We start from the raw sequence: 19,979 nt of genomic DNA, 5'->3' as shown, positions 1-19,979 counted from the left end.
TGGGGAGTGTTCCGAGGAGTTGTTCAATTTAATAGAAGCCGCTGATTTTCGCAACCGATCGTCTCGCCGGAACTATCATCCGCACCATCTGGATGGTTGGCGTTCCACTACAATGCGTTTTAAAAACAGTTTTCTGCCACGCACAGTAAATCTCTGGAATTCGTTGCCATCAGCGGTCTTCCCCAACAACTGCGACATTGGGTTATTCAAGAAAAGAGCATATTCTTATCTGAAGGGTAGGCAACGCACTGGCGTAAACGCTGGTGACCGTGGGCGGCGGTGAATCACTTACCATCAGGTGACCCGTCTTGCTCGTTTGCCTCTTAGTTGTTAAAAAAAAAAAAAAAAATATAATATTTTTTTATTGTGCAATAACATATATGCATACAGAACCTGGATGCTAAGAGACATGGTAAACAGTCGACGTCGCCACAACACTTCGATTCGGATCCTCCCGATGCACTAACGGTGCTTTTAGGTACCTCAAGCACCGGTCACCGTCCTCGTCGAACCCTTCGCTTGCGACGAAAGACTCCACGAGTAAAATAACCATTGCCAAATTGCCCACTGAGTTTCTCGCCGGATATTCTCAGTGGGTCGCTTTTTTTAAGGGATTTTATGACCTGCTAACTAAGACCTTTAGGTCAAATCTTATTTTAATTTTAATGAAAACTACATTATCACTTCATTTTAATGTTAATTTTTTTTTATACTATTTTTAATATTTTTGTAAGTGGTTATGTATTTTAATAACACTGCAAGTGGCGGCGGGCGGGATGAAGAATCGGACTTGAATTTCCCATCACTGAGTTCACTAGCCAATACTAATCTGTCAAGCAAGAAGTTTTGACAGTCAAAAATAAGATGCTGGAGCATCTTCTCTGATGCTTTCTTTGGACTCACAGTGTGTACATAGATCGCTTGTAATAATGCCAAGTCTAGCAAGGTGGGACGGTGCAGTATTATCAGTGGGTCGCGTTTCCGATCCGGTAGTAGATTCTGCGAAGCACTGCTCTTGCTAGAGCCAATGTTAGCAACGTTTTCGTAGAACGTCGTGAGCTCACCCACTCGCCCGGTTACGCTTAACAGCTTGGGTACGAAAAAATAAGCTCAAACTCCTCATGCATTAAATTTATCAATTACCATATTGTTATAATTCTAAAAAAAAATTGTTTATAACAGCCTCGATACAGGCTAGGCCTAGTGAGGCAATTACAGATAATTCAATAATGTACCTAATGTTGATTTACTATAAATAAATAAATAAATAAAACCCAATCCTGGATCCGGGCCCTCGTTCCAACGCTAATAATTTCGTACGAGCAGCGTGCATTATGCGCTCCTGACAGCCGGAATGAGCGATCACCACACATTTCGTAGGTACCTACCGTACGCCAAAAAATATATTATTTCATAAACTCTACGATTCGGTGGCTGTTTATACGGGACGCGATCAATGTCGAACGACATCCCGTGTCCATGAATATTACAACAAATAATAGTTTGTAGTACTAATAGTACCTTGCCTACTTTCTGTATTCTGTAAATTAAAAACCTAAAATGTTAATTAAAAAAAGAAATAAAGAAAGAATTTCTGTAAATACACCGGTGTTCGAATCCCAAACGGGTACCAATTTTTGTAATGAAATACGTACTCAACAAATGTTCACGATTGACTTCCACGGTGAAGGAATAACATCGTGTAATAAAAATCAAACCCGCAAAAATTATAATTTGCGTAATTACTGGTGGTAGGACCTCTTGTGAGTCCGCGCGTGTAGGTACCACCGCCCTGCCTATTTCTGCCGTGAAGCAGTAATGCGTTTCGGTTTGAAGGGTGGGGTAGCCGTTGAGACTTTAGAACTTATATCTCAAGGTGGGTGGCGCATTTTCGTTGTAGATGTCTATGGGCTCCGGTAACCACTTAACATAACTTAACATAAAATAACTTAATAAATAAATAGACGTCTGAACGAGAGCGCTGTTAGCGATAAGACCGCCTATTGTACAAATGTATCTGCTTGTTGACTATTTTTTAATGCTACTTGTGTTTTGGTGTGCAATAAAGTGTATTCTGTCTCTCTCGCTCTCTCTGTACTCTATCTGTCATTAAGCAAGGCTGTAAGGTTTAAAAGGCAGCACTTTTCCGATGCTATTGAGACTTCAGTTTGAAGTCCATAAATAAAACACAAAGTTGAATTCAACTACGGGCGACGCAACACTTACGTTTTTTATGTAACTTATAAGAAAAATCATATCAACATCTATTTTCGAAGATCAGCTAAGTAACTAAATACCTAGTCCAGCCAAAAGCTCTGTTACAAAAGAAATTGCATTTTTTTAAACGAAGTATTGTAGTTTTATTTAAATGTATACCTACATATTTATTAAAGTCTCAGCAAAACATAAAAAAATATTTTATTCGAAATGGTCACCTTTGGCTTTTATGCAGGCCTTTAATTTGTTTGGCCACGAATCTATGGATTTACGCACTGTTTCCAAGGTAAAATTTGCCAGTGCTTCCCCCAAAGATTTTTTAAAAGACGCATGTCTCCGTGTCGTTTAGAGCAGGTCATGTCCTCTAAAACTGACCATAATTTGAAGTCTAAGGGGTTGAGGTCTGGACTAGATAAGGACCAGTCTTCAGCCCTTATAAAGTCCGGAACATTGGTTACAAGCCAGGCTTGGGTATTTCGTGCCTTGTGACCAGGTGCAGAGTCCTACTGGAAAGTCCACGGTATATTTAAAAAAAGTGTATTACTGAAAGGTCTCAACATGATCCAAGACCGTAGGTATATTGATACACTTTGACTGAGGTTTTCATTCCTTTTTTCACAAAAATGTAGTTTTGTTACTCCTTGATAAGACACGCCCCAGCAAACTATCACTGACGCAGGATGACGACAACGTTGTACTTTTCCGACCACTTGAGCAGCTTCTTTAGAACTGCGACCGTACACTTTATCATTTTACTTATTGTAGTATTCCTCAATTGTGAAAAATTTTCATCGGTAAAGTGGATATTTCTGTGCCTTTCATCTGCGTATCGCGACAGAAGGCGTTTTGACCGATCCACTCTCTTTAATTGTAAAGAATGATATAGGGCATGGCCTGTATATCGACGATAAGCACCAAGCTTCAGGTCTTATTTTATGATACGCGACAGAGTCCTAGCGGGAATCTTCATTTCTCGCGATAAGATTTTTTGCTTCCTAACGGGGTTTCGACGAATTTTGTCTTTAATAGCATTAACAGTCTTTGTAGTTCTAACAGCACGCGGCCGCCTCGATCTTTTCAGACGAAGTGTTGTTGTATCTGTTGATAATACGATACACGAACATACGGCTGATACCGAGCTTTTGAAATGTCTGGAATATGGCCGACAACTTCATACCCACTTTTGCAAGGCGATCACTGCAATCATATTTTCTTTAACACCCCATACCATATTGTAATTTGATAATGAACACAAAAAATATGAGAAATGGCGCAAAATCGAAAAAAGTTTTTAAAATAATATACGTGTTCCAAATTCAAATAATTTAAAAAGTTGAAAAAAATTTAAGTTTTTATGTATTTATGGCCAGACTAGTTACATTCCACCGGCTACCCGTATAACTGATTACTAAATTAACAACTTCTTTTTCTTCTTTATCTTCCTAGCGCTTTCCCAATCTAGTGTAAAGGTCCGCTTTCTTTGCCCGGTCTTCGATCTTTCTAGGTCAACGATTGTTGTGATAATAATATTATGAATTATTAATTATATTATGAATTATTAAACTTCATGGTCCGTCAAGAAAACTATCACCTACTTAAGATTTCTGAAGTTTGTTAGTGTACCAATAGTGTACCAATTTTATTGTTGAGATGGGTAGACGAGCTCACAGCCCACCTGGTGTTAAGTGGTTACCGGAGCCCATAGACATCTACAACGTAAATGCGCCACCCACCTTGAGATATAAGTTCTAAGGTCTCGGTATAGTTACAACGGCTGCCCTACCCTTCAAGCCGAAACGCATTACTGCTTCACGGCAGAAATAGGCAGGGTGGTGGTACCTACCCGTGCGGACTCACAAGACGTCCTTCATCAGTAATTAAGCAAATTATAATTTTGTGAGTTTGATTTTTATTACACGATGTTATTCCTTCACCGTAGAAGCCAATCGTGAACATTTGTTGAGTACATAATTCATTAGAAAAATTGGTACCCGCCTGAGATTCGAACACCGGTGCATCGCTTCAACACGAATGCACCGGACGTCTTATCCTTTAGGCCACGACGACTTTTCGTACAGACAGACGGACAGAATGTACAGACGTATCGGCAGTTTTTATTTATTTGTCGCCTAGGCTTCCACTTCGGTAGTCCCGCTATCTGATACAGAGGGTAGCCAGAGGATTACCGGATTACAAGTATTGGCTTTGTGTGTTTACATTATTTTTCAATTTCGGGGAGCGATACATCGATGAAACTAATACTTGCAAAGATAAACGGCTTTATTAAAAACATGTCGTTTGGATATTAAACGATGCCAGCGGACGTGGCAAGTTAGTGCGTACAATTAATTATGATAATTGAATAAAATTTGTTATGTGGGAATCATGATCATGCATTGTTTCCGCTACTGATAATTTGTCTTAAGCGATAAAGCTGCTTTATTATAAACGTTACAAAACATGAAAGTCCTCGCTTAAGAAGTTGAACGTTATCATTATAACTTAATTACACATATATTATGTACGTGAGTGAGCTCTTTACGGGTGAAGCATTTAAAATACAAATTACTTATTTTACTAAGGACAGGTTTGAATTATTTTTATTATTTCAGTATCCATTACACGTACCTACGTATTAAGTAACTGGAACGTTCTTTTAATTCAAAATAGTACCTATACTAGTGTTGGAAGACAACATTATATCGATATTCAAATAACTTGATATTTTATTGATATTAAATTGATATATACGAAATCCTTTGTACTATAGGACACATTAATAAGTTAATTAAAACTGAAAACAAAAAATTCGATGATAAATAAACGACAAACGAAAAATACCTATTTACAAATTTGATTATGTGCATATTAAATTTGTGCTCGGGAGAACATTTATCGTTAATAGAATTAGCTATTCGACAAATGTAAGTTGGTAAACACAAAGCAAATATTATTCAACAAAGCAGCTGTAAATATTTGTTAATTTTAAATTAAAAATTAAATTCTCGGTCAAAATGTCAGCTAATCCGTCTTTCACACGAGACATAACATCGCGATAGGTATATTCACGTGAATCCTCATCTAATTCATATTCCCCTAAACATTTAATTTATGTATGACTCCGTAATCGCTCACATCTCCTGTCATCTCTCTTTACGGCAAATTGAAATGTCAGCTGCCTTTATACATAAATATATATATTTTTTGTAATGTTTTTCGTTAAAGAATTTAAGCAAACATGGCCGCTTTCAAAAAAATACGTACGGTACCCATCTGCTTCATTGTCCAATTTTCGACCAATCGCGTCGCTTCCCGCTCCCCTAGCTGTCAGTTGACTGTCAATTATTTGAAATTCGGATGTTATATTTTTTTTGACGGGGCGGGCGTTGACGCGTCTGTACATGGATGTATGCGTGCATGTTACAATTGAATTGATTGAATTACTGTTAATTTTGAAAAATGGAACGTTATGGATCGCCCGCATCGCCTCTGGTAAATAAAGGGTTTAACCACGTCTCGAATTATTTGTGTATCAAACCGTTACAAATGTAAGAGAATGAGAAATAAGTTACTTCTGTTAAAATACATTTCAAAATAAAAATCTTTTGAAATTTAATGCTAAAAAAATAAATTGTATACTTAAAAAGCGGCAAAATGTACCTTTTTAAAATCTTTGACATCTTAAGCTGTGTTATTATAGATAATATTGAAATAAAAATGAGACTTCAAACTTAAGTCTAACTATGTGGTCAGTCATTGATTTTCTGTTGTCTAGAATAGCTCATTTTTTCCGGTAATGTAATATGCAATTTGTTGGAGTACGAGCAGCTGCGTTCTAAGTATTTTACAGTAATGTAACATACATAGTGGATCGACTCTATTATTAATTAAAACTTCCTTTACGTCATTTTCGCGTTTTTTATTGACACTCTATTACTTTTGAATACTTGACAGCTTTCGTGATCACGGAGGACTCTACTAAAAGCAAAAGGCTCTACTCCACTTACTAGAGCATTGCTAGCCTGCGCTACGTTATCACCATCCTGGCTGTTTCTGCGAAGGAATCACACGTTCCGGCTTGGATAATTAGAAACACATGTTGTGCTGTCTATGGATACAAAATCTTGCTTGCAAAATTGTCTATGCGACAATAAAAACGTCGAATTTAAAACTAAACTTCTCTGCCTCCTGTTCGGTATATTTTTGTATCTATGGATACAAGATCCCGCTTGCACATCTATCTTCTATCTACCTATATATATAAAAATGAATTGCTGTTCGTTAGTCTCGTTAAAACTCGAGAACGGCTGGACCGATTTGGCTAATTTTGGTCTTGAATTATTTGTGGAAGTCCAGAGAAGGCTTAATAGTTAGATAAATATGAAAATGCTCGAAATTAAATAAAAATAACAGTTTTGTTTTTCCTTTGATGTGTACCCCGTCGGACGGATTCCTTTTTTTTGTTTTAAGTTTATTTTATACAAAAGTTTAGGTCTTTTATTTATCGATTGCGGCACTATGAAGTCTGCCGGGTCAGCTATAGACAATAAAAATGTCGATTTTAAAACTAAACTTCTCTGCCTCCTATTAAAATGTACAATAGTCGGTGTACCTATGATTTTTGTACTGATTCCGTGGACGGGTTCGTACAAACAGACGCACAATCGTACGCAACCGCGTTCTGCGCAAACATTTGTACAGTGCGTAATGGATTAGCGGTGTCGCGCCGGCCGGTGTAGCCTTACAGGACCTGATCAAATAGGAGAGCGGTGCCTTTGTGTGGGAGCATCCACGCGTATTGGCATATGTCTCTATGACGATAACCATTTATTTTCTTATGAAAACGAACAACAAATATTACGATATTGAAATCCGTTAAGATGTTTTTGCGTGTGGCAATCGAATGAATTGTTCGTTTAAGTCATTAGCCAATAATCAGTATAGAGGTCAAACACTTTTGTATGGCCAGCGTAAAAATGCGATCAGATTAACTTAGTTTTAGCGCCAAATTTATAACGTTTGCTGTTAAATTTACATGGTATCTCATCGAGATGGTTTAAACGACATTTCGCTTAATACGCAACATTTATCTTTGTAATTACAAGTCCGTTTAATAAAACGGTACCAAATTTGGTATTAGCATCAACAATTAAATGCTTTTCATAAAATTAATTAAACTTCAATTAATATAATACTATTAAGATAATTAATTTGTCAACGTAACAATACCTACAGAGGACGGCGCGCTGCTGAGACGTTAATAAAATTTTGAATACCTCAAATATTCAATTTTGGTTTTGTCACACGTCAATTGAGCGACCTCATGATCCACGTACTATGGTGTTGATCGACCTTCAATTCACGATGACCTCCTCCTCTTGTCGTTTCCTCACAGGTAGGCAGCGGCTTGGCTCTGCCACTGGCATTGCTGAAGTCCATGGGCGACGGTAACCACTCACCGTCAGGTGGGCCGTATGCTCGTCTGCCTACAATGGCAATAAAATAAAACTGCTGAGGATCGTGACTATCAATTTGGACATGATTTTATTTCTTTATTATGTCTTTCCAGAAGTTAATAAAAAAGACTAACTGCACTGCAACAGTTTCTTTCAGAGAATTTTCAATATGATAATAAAATGAAATGTTGTTGGTTTGGTGAACGCAATTCTTGACAACGTCTCAACTAAAAATGTTTATAAGGAAAGAAAGAAAGAAAGAAAGAAAGAAATCATTTATTCGCCAAGCATAGTGAAAATGAGTTATTACATAAGGAAAGGTAAAATATTAAAAAAACTCTGACAATTCAATTAGATCGCGATATCACAGGAAGATCAATTCCGATTTGACTATATAGGGTAAAGTCCGTCAGACTAGGCAGTAAGAAAACATTACCCGTGTCAATTCACAGTGATCCCACTGTACTGCATGCTGGTTGCGTATTTGTCTTGCGTTTGACTCGACGTTACGTCAATATTAACTTGACAGACTTGACCGGCTGCGTGCGCGCATAATATCTGTATTATTTTGTGTTTACACTGCAAGAGTAGTATAACGCAAGTAGACCGACCCGTAACAGGCGAACTTTCTTAACGTAGACCTACCACTATTCCGCCTAAATCTGCCGCAAAGCAGCCATGAATTTTCGTTTTATTTAATTGCTTAGATGGGTGGACGAACTCACAGCCCACCTGGTGTTAAATGGTTACTGGAGCCCATAGACATCTGCAACGTAAATGCGCCACCCGCCTTGAGATATAAGTTCGAAGGTCTCAAGTATAGTTACAACGGCGGCCTCACCCTTCAAACCGTAACGCATTACTGCTTCACGGCAGAAATAGGCAGGGTGGTGGTGCCTACCCGCTCGGACTCACAAGAGGTCCTACCACCAGTAATTACGCAAATTATATTTTTTGTGGCACACATTTTCATTTCCTATATTCATTGTTTTTGAAGAGCAATCCACAAATAAACAGATATTATCACTTAATGACTTTGACAATGAAAGCGTAATCAATTCAATCACATAACAAACCACAACTTAATCTTAGCTGCTGGGGGCGCGACCAGACCGGAATATAAAAGAATATAACGGATATTATACCTAGTTACACAATCAAAATGAAATATAGTTGATAAGCTATGGATAAATACTTTTACGTTTTGGTAATTTCAACTTTCTACACAACACTCTAAAGTCTGATTCCCTAGTTCCTGTCTAAATAGGTACTTCAGCGACGACGCAATGGTGTGCATTTTGTTGAACATATTTGCTTGCAATTTTGTAGGTACTTAAACCAGTTGTCGCGACACGAGCTCTGGCTCAGGACTCTGGAGGCCGATAGGCATGATAGCGTGACATGGGCTCGTAGTCTCAATTGTGTTCTATAAGAGCTGCCTTAGGATCGGAACACAATATAGAGAGGAGAGAGATAGAGAGAGAAAGATAGAATATACTTTAAAGCACACCAAAACACGATTAACATTAGAATACAGTCAACAAGCAGATACATTTGTACAATAGGCGGTCTTATCGCTAAAAGCGATCTCTTCCGTTTAATTTACAGAAATTGTGGAAAAGATAAACATATTATAGCAAGTATATATGTTGCGGTGTACTATTAGAAACATATTACTATATATTATATATACATATACCGTTTACATATAATAACTATAATAATATATAGCTGTCACGACACACGGCAATCTCTCTGTGCTTGGTGCTGCCCATTCACTGTTGAATCCCGCCTACCACGACACCCACGGGAACAATTCATTATCGTCTTCGACACAGCCTATACTGTGGCTTAGCCTGGTCCAAGAAGATCTTCCATTCGCTCCGAAACAAATGGCAAGATATGAGGTTTTGTAATCATAGACCACACAGTCAGGAATAGCTAGTAAAGAAATGTAAAACAGAGAAGTAGAAAGACCCTTCCTTAGGCACTACAGTCCTTAGAAACATATAGAACTGTTTAGTCCGAACGTTGTGATATTTCAAAATATAGGTAGGCAGTGGCTTGGCTCTGCCCCTGCCATTGCCGAAGTCTATGGGCGACGGTAACCACTCACCATAGGTGGGCCGTATGCACATCTACCTATGCGTATACCTATGGCAATAAAAAATAACTTGTTAAAGAGTCTGCATGGCATCCTCCTCCTTGCGTCGTATTCCTCATTTCTGAGGGTCGTGACCACCCTTTTGTATCACCTTCGCACGCACGTCTTTCTCCATCTATTCTTGTCTCTGGCGGTGAGGAGGGCGTTGTGAAACGTGTAATCAACAGCAGTGCGGATCTGGTCGGACCAACGTATTGGGCTGCGCCCCCGAGGTCTTTTCCTATCTACCTTACCAGTCACGATCAGCCTCTCGAGATTGCTACCATCCTTCCTGCCTGCCTGCCTGCCTGCCTGCCTGCATGGCATAACTCTATAGTAAAAATGATATTTCTCCCTGAATTTAAAAGGCATTTGTAACCTATGAAATAGATTTTTCTGGTCAGTTATATAAATATGTACTGGTGGTATCTACTGGTGGTAGGACCTCTTGTGAGTCCGCACGAGTAGGTACCACCACCCTGCCTATTTCTGCCGTGAAGCAGTTAGTTTCGGTTTGAAAGGTGGGGCAGCCGTTGTACTGAGACCTTAGAACTTATATCTCAAGGTGGGTGGCGCATTTACGTTGTAGGTGTCTATGGGCTCCAGTAACCATTTAACACAAGGTGGGCTGTGAGCTCGTCCACCCATCTAAGCAATAAAAAATATATATATTTAAGTACTTAAATATGTTACGAACACAGTCCGTTTAGAAATGAATGCGTCGGGTGTCCGTTGCGCAAACACAAACAAACCGCTGTTTGAACAACTTACGGGTTCAAGCTTAATGCGTTTAATGGCACGAGAATGTTACTCCAGTTTCACTTGCAGTACAGTGCGGGTACGTCATACCACAACCGACAACTATTTTTATTTATTTATTTATGTACACACAAAAAAGAAGACATAGTACAGAGTAATAGGAAAATTATGTACAAAGGCACCGCTTATTTCTTTAAGAAATCTCTTCCAGCAGACCTGCGAGAGGATTATGAGAATAATAATTAAAAGTGATGAGTGTGTGTAGAACAGCTAAAATAACAAATACAACACGGGAATTATAGTAATGCACATACACATAGCAAATATTGTTAAACTTGAATACAAAATATCATAAATCATGCGAATATTGAGTTTGAAAACAATTAAGTTACGCTAAAGACGTATGGCTTCTCACGTGCGTACCGGTCAACGTTCTCGTCGAACCCGTCGCTTGCGACGAAGGGCTCGATGAGTAAATTAACCCTCAGACACAGCCCACTGAGTTTCTCGCCGGATCTTCTCAGTGGGTCGCGTTTCCGGTCCGGTGGTAGATTCTGCGAAGCACGGCTCTTGCTAGGGTTCGTGCTAGCAACGTCGTCAGGTTTGAGTCCCGTGAGCTCACCTATTAGTAAGGTTACGCTGAAATAGCCTCTCAAGGCTAGGCTCTCAAGCATAGGTAGAAAAAAAAAAACTCGTGCGTACTTAGGTATAAGTAGGCTCACAGTTTTTTTTATAAATCGGTTACGATTAGTTAATCGAGTCATATTTTACGGAAGACTGTTCTATTTTTAATATGAGCCTTTCTAACCTCTAGTAACTATCCTTGGTAACAGTATCTATACTGTATTTTGCTAAACCATGTACATACATATATATCTAACCACTATAGCTGCCACTACAACTACAACTGAAGTTTGAAGGGTGGGGCAGCCGTTGTAACTATACTTGAGACCTTAGAACTTATATCTCAAGGTGGATGGCGCATTTACGTTGTAGATGTATATGGGCTCCAGTAACCACTTAACACTAGGTGGGCTGTGAGCTCGTTCACCCATCTAAGAAATAAAAAAATAAAAAAAATAGGACTTCGAACACATCTCTAAAGCACGTTCTACGGCCTTTGGTAGGGCGTGAAGTCTTCCCGGGTCAATACCAGCGGATTGATTTTAGTTACATAGTCGTAATAATAAGAGAGCTGTTTTTCCAAAGCGGTCGATATAATATCTACCTTGTGATATATCGTCAAACCTCAATCCGCGCGTCAGCTGATTGTGACGGACGTACAACCCTATATTATGTGCTATTCTTGTTCTACTACCGCGACGTGTCGAGTGTTCCTCTATGTATCTCCATCTATTAGGATTCTTGCTCTTGAAAACATCAGATTATTTAGATTTTAGATTAGATTATTATAAAACAAAAATAAAATTGCTTTAATTCGAGCGCTTTTGTCAATATGTTAAAAATATGAACACTACCACCAAATTTTGCGGAGATTTCTCTTAGACATAAATAAAATAAGGAATATGCTGACTGAACCCAATAATTTCAATATAACTGTTAGATCGATTTGTACCTGTTTAAAATAACTTGTAAAACTGGCTTGACTGACAAAATGGCCGTCACAAGCGCTTCACTATTAGATTCACGAAAGGTAAAAGCCTACAATCAATTTAATTTTGTTTGTTTTCATCTGCTTCGCTCTATCCAATACTTGGTCATGTAAGTAGTAAACAATCAATCACGTTTTGAAACCCGCAACTTCTCCAGAATATTGAAAACATAGGTACATAAATATTTTTAATAGTTGCAGGCTTAAGACATAATCGCTAAAAATTTGCGATGGTGTTAAATATTTACTGGAACTCATATAGACAACAATGCGGCGAGCCGCCTTGAGACGCGAGGTCAAAGCTTGAACAAAATCTTAAATTCATCGAAATAGATACTTTCTAAGATAAAATCCATAGCCTAAAATATATGCTTTACTAACATGGCATAGGCCATGTTAGTTGGCTTCCGCTGTGTATCACGAAACAAAATAATAACAGACCCATATCAAATAAAGATGTAACCGAAAAATTAATACACGTGTTGTCAGGAACGTTTGTCGAAAGGATTAAACAGGACTCGGGGAGTGGACAGGAAGGGTCGCGCTGTTATTGGACTGTCATCGATCAAACTGTGTTAATTATCGACAGTATCTCCAGAACAATCGAGTAGTAATGACCAGGAGAATATTTTACTATTTTACAAATCAAAACTGAATCATTGATGGCTGCTTAGTTTGAAGCATCCCTAGCTTGGTAGGTACGACGCAGGTAAACTCTTTTAAATATATTTTTGTTTAAAATTACGAATAAGCACTTTATATACGTACACACAAAACACGTTTCAGTGACTTCTATAATGACGACATAATATCGCGTAGTAAAAAGCAACTTATTTATTAATGGGTACTTATTAAATGCGTACATACTTACAGTAATCGTTTGCACGGATAATTCCCATCATTCTTTTTTTTTTTTTCTACCTATGCTGATAGCCTTGAGAGGCTATTTCAGCTTCGCCTTGACATGTAGGTGAGCTCACGGGGCTCAAACCGGAGTGTTGCTAACACTGGCCCTAGCAAGAGTAGTGCTTCGCAGAATCTACCACAGGATTGGAAACGCGATCCACTGAGAAGATCCAGCGAGAAACTCAGTAGGCTGTGTCTATGGGTTAATTTACTCGTCGAGCCCTTCGTCGCAAGCGAAGGGTTCGGCGCAGACGGTGACTGGTGCTTGAGGTACCTAAAAGCACCATTAATGGATCGGGAGGATCGGTAATTACGTGTTTAGGGTGACGTAGACTATTTACCTTTCGGTCCTTTTTTTTTTTTCCTACCTGTGCTGATAGCCTTGAGAGGCTATTTCAGCGTACCCTAGCTTGTGTAGGTGAGCTCGCGGGGCTCAAACCGGATAATTGCTAACACCGCCCTAGCAAGAGCAGTGCTTCGCAGAATCTACCACCGGATCGGAAGCGCGACCCACTGAGAAGATCCGGCGAGAAACTCAGTGGGCTGTGTCTGTGGGTTAATTCGCTCGTCGAGCCCTTCGTCGCAAGCGACGGGATCGACGAGGACGGTGACCGGTGCTTGTATTGCCTAAAAGCACCGTTAATGGATCAGGAGGATCCGTGATGACGTGCTTTGGGCGACGTCGACGGTTTACCAATCGGTCTACAGGATCGGGTATGTAATTTCCAGCGGCTACGATGAGAGGGTTCTCATGTCGTGCCGCCTTCTCAAAGTGGCGCAGCGATGCCGACTGTAGATACTTACTGACGGGGGGTTTCGGTCCACAGCATCGGGTATGTAATTTCCGGCGGCCACGACAAGAAGGTTTTCGTGTCATGCCGCCTTCTCAAACTGGCGCATTGATGCCGACTGTAAATACTTACTAACTGAGTCAAGCTCCAGGTCATCATGGAGGTCCACTTTCCTTAAGAACCATGGTGCTCCAACGGCTATCCGGAAAAAACGGGATTGAATGTCTTGAAGGGGTTTCAAGTTAGTGCTGGCCGCGTGAGCGAACACTACGCTTGGATAGGACATGAAATTCTTCCTGTTTCTACCACAACGAAACCAGTTATATATTCCAGTTTGATGGATAGTACAATCGATTTAAAATAAAATTGAGATTTTTAACTCATATCACAATCAAATAGCGTTCGTGTTATAGGATAATTGCTGCGCCTTAAGCCCTCAAGGGCTAATAGTTTCATGAGTATATTTGACAATCGGTAAAGTTCTCTGCTAGTGGTTGCTTTTGATATCGGCACAGCCAAAAGACATTAAACACGATCTAACGACGCAACCATGAAAATCGCTCAATCTGATCGCTCAATATACAAAACACTCCCAACCGACTTAAGTATCGAAGGAAAACAAATTAAAAATCAAATATTAAAACCAAACAATACAAGGGCGAGCCAAATTAACCGGAAAATGATTGTCAATTAAACTGGAATCAATATTTGTATTACAACAAACCTTGATTTAAAAAAAACCAGTAATATTTGCTCTACGACAATACATGTTAAAGTTACCGTGAACGATGAAAAAGTCAGGGATCCGTGCACCGCGGGACGCCATTTTAGGCTAATATTGAATTATCTTTTATCTTATACCGTTGTGTGGAGAAAAAATGACACCTGTCACAAATGGATCGAGCCTCAGTATCGGGCTGCTCCCACGAATTTCTCAACGTGAACCTTTTAAAAAGATAATCCGTGCCAATGAGACGTTTGGACAAAGCCTGGCTTTTTGAGTAAATAATCTTTGTCCTTCAAGCGGACACATGAAATTCTGACAATTGATGTTTGCAAACACAACATTCAATAAAATTATAATTTCAATTCATTGCTGATTTTAAACTATACCCAAATTATTGAAAATGTAAACATTTTAATTATTTATAATAGGAAAACGCACCACACTAATACTATTGAGATTATAAGTTTAATATAATAATATAAGTAAAATATGACGTTGAAATTAATGCAAACAAAAGTATTCCAAACCCTGACATTTACAAATTATTGTGCCTAACTCTGTGAGAGCAATAACAATACTTATATAGCTTACTGTTTGAAATGAGTATAGATGAAGTTCTATTTCATGCATGTTTCAACATAAAATATTGCAAATCGAAAGTTCTGGTGGTATAATGAATTCATTTCCGGGTCACAAATCATGGCAGAGTGCTGTTGGCTTAGAATAGCACTAACCGACATCAAATCTTACCTCGGGTATCGGATGAAGCGACCAACGCATTCTCCGTGGAGTGGTCAGTAGTGTTGGTATTCCTGCCTATTTCTGTCGCGAAGCAGTAATGCTTTTCGGTTTGAAGCGACAGCTGTTTCACAATCAAGACTTCGAACTCTTATCTTACGGTGGGTGGAGACAATCACGTTGTGACGTCTATAGGCTCCACTTTAAGTAATCGTTAAAGTAAAAGTAAGCTCGTTGACGGAACTACATATTATTAAGAAAGTCTCACCAGTGCTAAAGAGCTTTCAGTAAGCAGACCAAGGCTAAAGAGTTGAACAATCATTATACCAATGCCATTAGAGTTCAATCATGCTTCGAAGTGTGCAAAGACACTTACGCTGTAGTACCTAAACTCCGATGACCTTTCCTTCACAAGTCCTGATAGATCGTTTGCTAATCTATACTAGAACAAAGTACTTTTCAACGCTATTAACAATTAATATTTTGCCCACAGCGCCGAAGCTGATGATACCACCAGCAGAATTCGTCAGTCAAGGCGTCCTGGGCAGTCCACAAGACGGAATGCGTACACCAACGGGCCCCCAAATGATGGCCAATCCCTTACTCAACCTGAACAACACCGGACGGACTAACTTCACCAACAAACAGCTCACGGAATTGGAAAAAGAATTCCACTTCAACAAATACTTGACCAGGGCGAGGAGGATAGAAATAGCCTCAGCGTTACAGCTCAACGAGACGCAAGTTAAAATATGGTTTCAGAACAGAAGGATGAAGCAGAAGAAGCGAATCAAGGAGGGGCTGATAGTAGCGCCCGAGGCCACCCCGACCACGTCAACCCAAACAATTGTGGGATCTAATGAAAACAGCCGGGAGTCCAGTTAAGTGTATTGTGGTCCGAAATCGCATCTATACAGACGATTGAATTAAATTATAATAAAACATTGTTTTTTATGAGTGAGGACGTACAGCTTGTTCATGTTCATGCGATAGTCATTCAACAACAGTGAGCCGAGCCGGTGTCATTTTAGTTTTAATGTTTCGTAGTCGTTTTTGTAAGTTTAAGTTTAACTTTGAACGAAAAATGCGCTAGATAAATGTACCTATTGTGTATTTATTTTATTAAAATCAACTATCGTTATTGCACTCTCGGAGAAATTTCAGATGCGAGAGTTAATCGTGTACAAACTTTAGTTATGTAGCGTTGTAAATTATGTATGTATTTCCCCGTAAAGAGATTATGCGTGACGGATAAGAAGGGGGTGAATAAGCTATTAGTTAAGTGCAGCAAAAAGCAAGCTGCTTCTCGAACATAAAGCAGTATTCTGTCCTACAACCGGATTAGCATTGACTTTAACATTGCCAAGAAGAGTGCCATCAGGCATGCGGCCACAGAACTCCTCTTTCCGTCTACAATAATAAAGTCAAAAAAATTATATTGCGTGATTATTAAAAATGTTGTTAGGTTTTTACTATATTAAAAAAAAACTTATAATCCATCTGAGCGTTTCCAATACCAATCAATAGACCCTGTTATGCAGAAAAGATTCAGCTAATGTTTTATAACATGCAACTAAGCCAGTAGGATACGTCAAAATGTGATTTGATTAGTCACACATTTAATACTCAATGTACATTAATCTTACAGATCAAGCGAAAGAATCTACATAGGTTTTTATGCTTTTATTACAATAATTAAAAAAAACATTTATAGATTCTTGAACTACTAAGGTTTATTTTCAATTTTATAAAAAATCTAATGTAAGGATTTGCGTTGCATTGAAAGAGATGCGTGATGCGATTTTGTTAAAAACACACTTTTCTGCATAACTTAGTCCGCTAATTTTAATGTATAAAACATTAAGAATTGTTAGTTTCATTAATTTGTCATATTCAATTTGTAAAGGGCTCCGAGATAATCAAACTATTACCTAAATACCTTATGTGTTCCTTTGATAAAGAGGTTTTCAAACTCATCGGATTAATTTACCCTAAAATGTTTACCCTATGCTGTGTTCTCGTGAATGCCGTTATCCAGTTTATGACATAAGACTAGTCTTAACAGCATTGGTAATATTTCAATTGACACAGAAATAGAACGACGGTACCCTTAGAAAACCGAATTACTACGACCGAAATATATGACAGACGTAGCAGTGAGTTGAGAAGCTATGAGCCGCATTCCCGTATCTTCTGACTAATAGCCGAATGTACTATTATCATTAAGATCGTTAGACCTAATAATTACTAAATTCGACCTAATGAAAAATGAATGATCATTTTTTCCATCTCTAGGTCAAGCCAATGTCCACTATCGTTCGACAATCATATTTACTGAAACCATAAAATGCGTGTTTGATGCAAATACTTAGTTTTCCGTCTCGGAGGCCCTAGTTATAGAATTCTTGAATAAATATGTTATGTAACCGTTCTGGATAATTTTTAACTATTTTTTAACCGGTGATCCATAAGCGTGATATGTGGAAAATCGTCAAACAAATTAAATTATTAATTCTTATTAACGACTTATAAAACCTTAAACGATTTTATTATTTCATGTAATGTCCATCTCAACAAAGATCATGGACTAGGTAGACACTCGGAGTTATTGACGAGTAAGTTTATCCAGAGTAAATTGTCCAGCCAGGTGGGTCCAACTTCGAGAAGGGATCAATCGTCCGATTCAAGGATCAATCGTCCGATTCAACTCAGATGAGCAACGCTCGGGAAGATGCACAGAATATCCTCATCATCATCTGCAGGGTCTCAAAATTTAAGAAGAGAGCTATGCTCGGAGTTGCCCTCGTATCAGGAACGAGGAGTTTCGCAGGAGAACCCAAATAGAAGGCATAGCCCAAAGAATTGGGGAGGTTGAAAAGTTTTCGACGGGTGACAGCATACCGGAAGACGCAGAGTGGGTAGGCCTCCCAAAAGATGGACCGGCTACATGTGTTTCTATGATCTGTGCGCGGAGACATCTGAACACGAATAAATTTGTGTCCAAAACTAATCTCCTGTGTTTCTATGATCTGTGGGCTACATGTTGAAGGTCTCGCGAATCCGCTGGAGGAAGATAGTACAGGATCTGTCCTTATGACGAACATTTAGGGGGCTATATTAAGGCGGTGGACGTCCGTGGGCTGAAGATGATAATCAGGACGTGTTAATCTTTTATTTAATACTAGCGACCCGCCCTCGCTTCCCCTTGGAGAACTGTAATTTATTATCGATTATGAATATAAAATCGCAGATTTTTTTTTCTACTTACTTGACACCTATCGTTCTATTTTGGGCGATTCACACTATATCTTTATAAATTATAGCCTATGTTTTATTGAGACGTGTAAGCCATATTATTGTAAAGTTTCATCAAAATTCATTTAGTGGTTTTTGCGTGAAAGAGTAACAAACATCCATACATTCTTACATACTTTCGCGTTTATAATATTAGTAGGATTGAAGACAAAATTTTGTAATAATTTTATCGAAAATTGAATTATGTTATTTAAACAATGCCACACTATTCATGTAATATTTTCTTATCTAAAACAATCGAACATCAACAAAGATTAAGTTGTATGTTTTAAAGAAACTTCTGATAATACCAGTACATATTTCGGTAGGTATCTAACAACATAAGAAATAATACTCTTTACTTACTTCTAGCATAATAGTATTTTCAATTTCATAATCTAACTTGGTAACTGCTATAATATAACTAATAGCAAGTTAGTCTTGAATAAATTATTTAAAAAAACGACAATGCCTTACTGGCCAGTTTTGTTTAAGATTTCTTTAACTGTAAGCAAAGTTTTGTAGAAAAAGTAGTAAATAAGTTAAATTTCATATATTTTTTTCTATTTATTTTTTTAAGATCATCACTATACCAAAGTCTATTTTCGATTCGAAATACATCCGTTGTAGATTTCGCCAAAATTTATTTAAAAGGACAAGAGTTCAATATCTTTCATGTACGATTAAAAGATAATTTAACTTTACGGTTTTCGTGGTCACGGAGGACTGGACATATTGTTACGAATTGTTTTAAACTTTTACAAATACCTATATTTTACATAAGATTGTTTAACGGATCCATACCACGAGTTTCATTTTGTAAAATATTCTGATATTTCAGCGCTGTTGAGTACCTAAGTGGTAAGAACTCATTAAAAAATATATAATATATGTTATGGCTATTTTTATTTATGTAAGACTTTCTTCTAATGATCATTACGAGTTGAAAACAAAAGAATACCATTATTGGCTCAAATGACCAGATCAAAACTATACAGCTTTGGTTCAGGAACTTAATGAAATGTATGAGATGCGAAGAGTCCGAATTGGGTTAGTACAGCGACAATTGCTAAATAAGATACGTAGTTTGGGAGTTACGACGGAGCATCTTCTACTCTGCAAATCGATTTAATAGCATTATTAATCGTTTATAAGCGGTGTCATTGTAAAGAACAGATCAGAAACTAAAAAAAAAACGCAACCATCACGAATCTCGTTTTGTATATTTTGAAAATGAAAATTAAATAAAACGTAAAATAATCCGATCACATATTTTAAAAATACATTTTATTGCTTATTTTATGGATTATGGGTTCTGATTTGTTCGGGAATGGTC

The 19,979-nt window shown here is 38.1% G+C and overlaps 1 protein-coding gene across 1 annotated transcript in view; it reads left to right on the top strand.

The window, feature by feature from the left end:
- LOC114253499 (uncharacterized) overlaps positions 1–17,885 on the top strand; it is a 46,102-nt gene extending 28,217 nt beyond the window's left edge. The window contains exon 2 of the mRNA XM_028188395.2: positions 15,843–17,885. Within this exon, the coding sequence (XP_028044196.2) occupies positions 15,843–16,234 (392 nt within the window). The 3' untranslated portion in view covers positions 16,235–17,885. The remainder of the gene's footprint in view (positions 1–15,842) is intronic.
- The last annotated feature ends 2,094 nt before the right edge of the window (positions 17,886–19,979 follow it).

Source organism: Bombyx mandarina, chromosome 06 (genome assembly GCF_030267445.1).
Source record: "Bombyx mandarina strain Sakado chromosome 06, ASM3026744v2".
In the NCBI taxonomy this organism is placed as follows: Eukaryota; Metazoa; Arthropoda; class Insecta; order Lepidoptera; family Bombycidae; genus Bombyx; species Bombyx mandarina.
The sequence above is the reverse complement of the archived record's forward strand: the minus strand, read 5'-3'. Positions and strand labels throughout refer to the sequence as shown.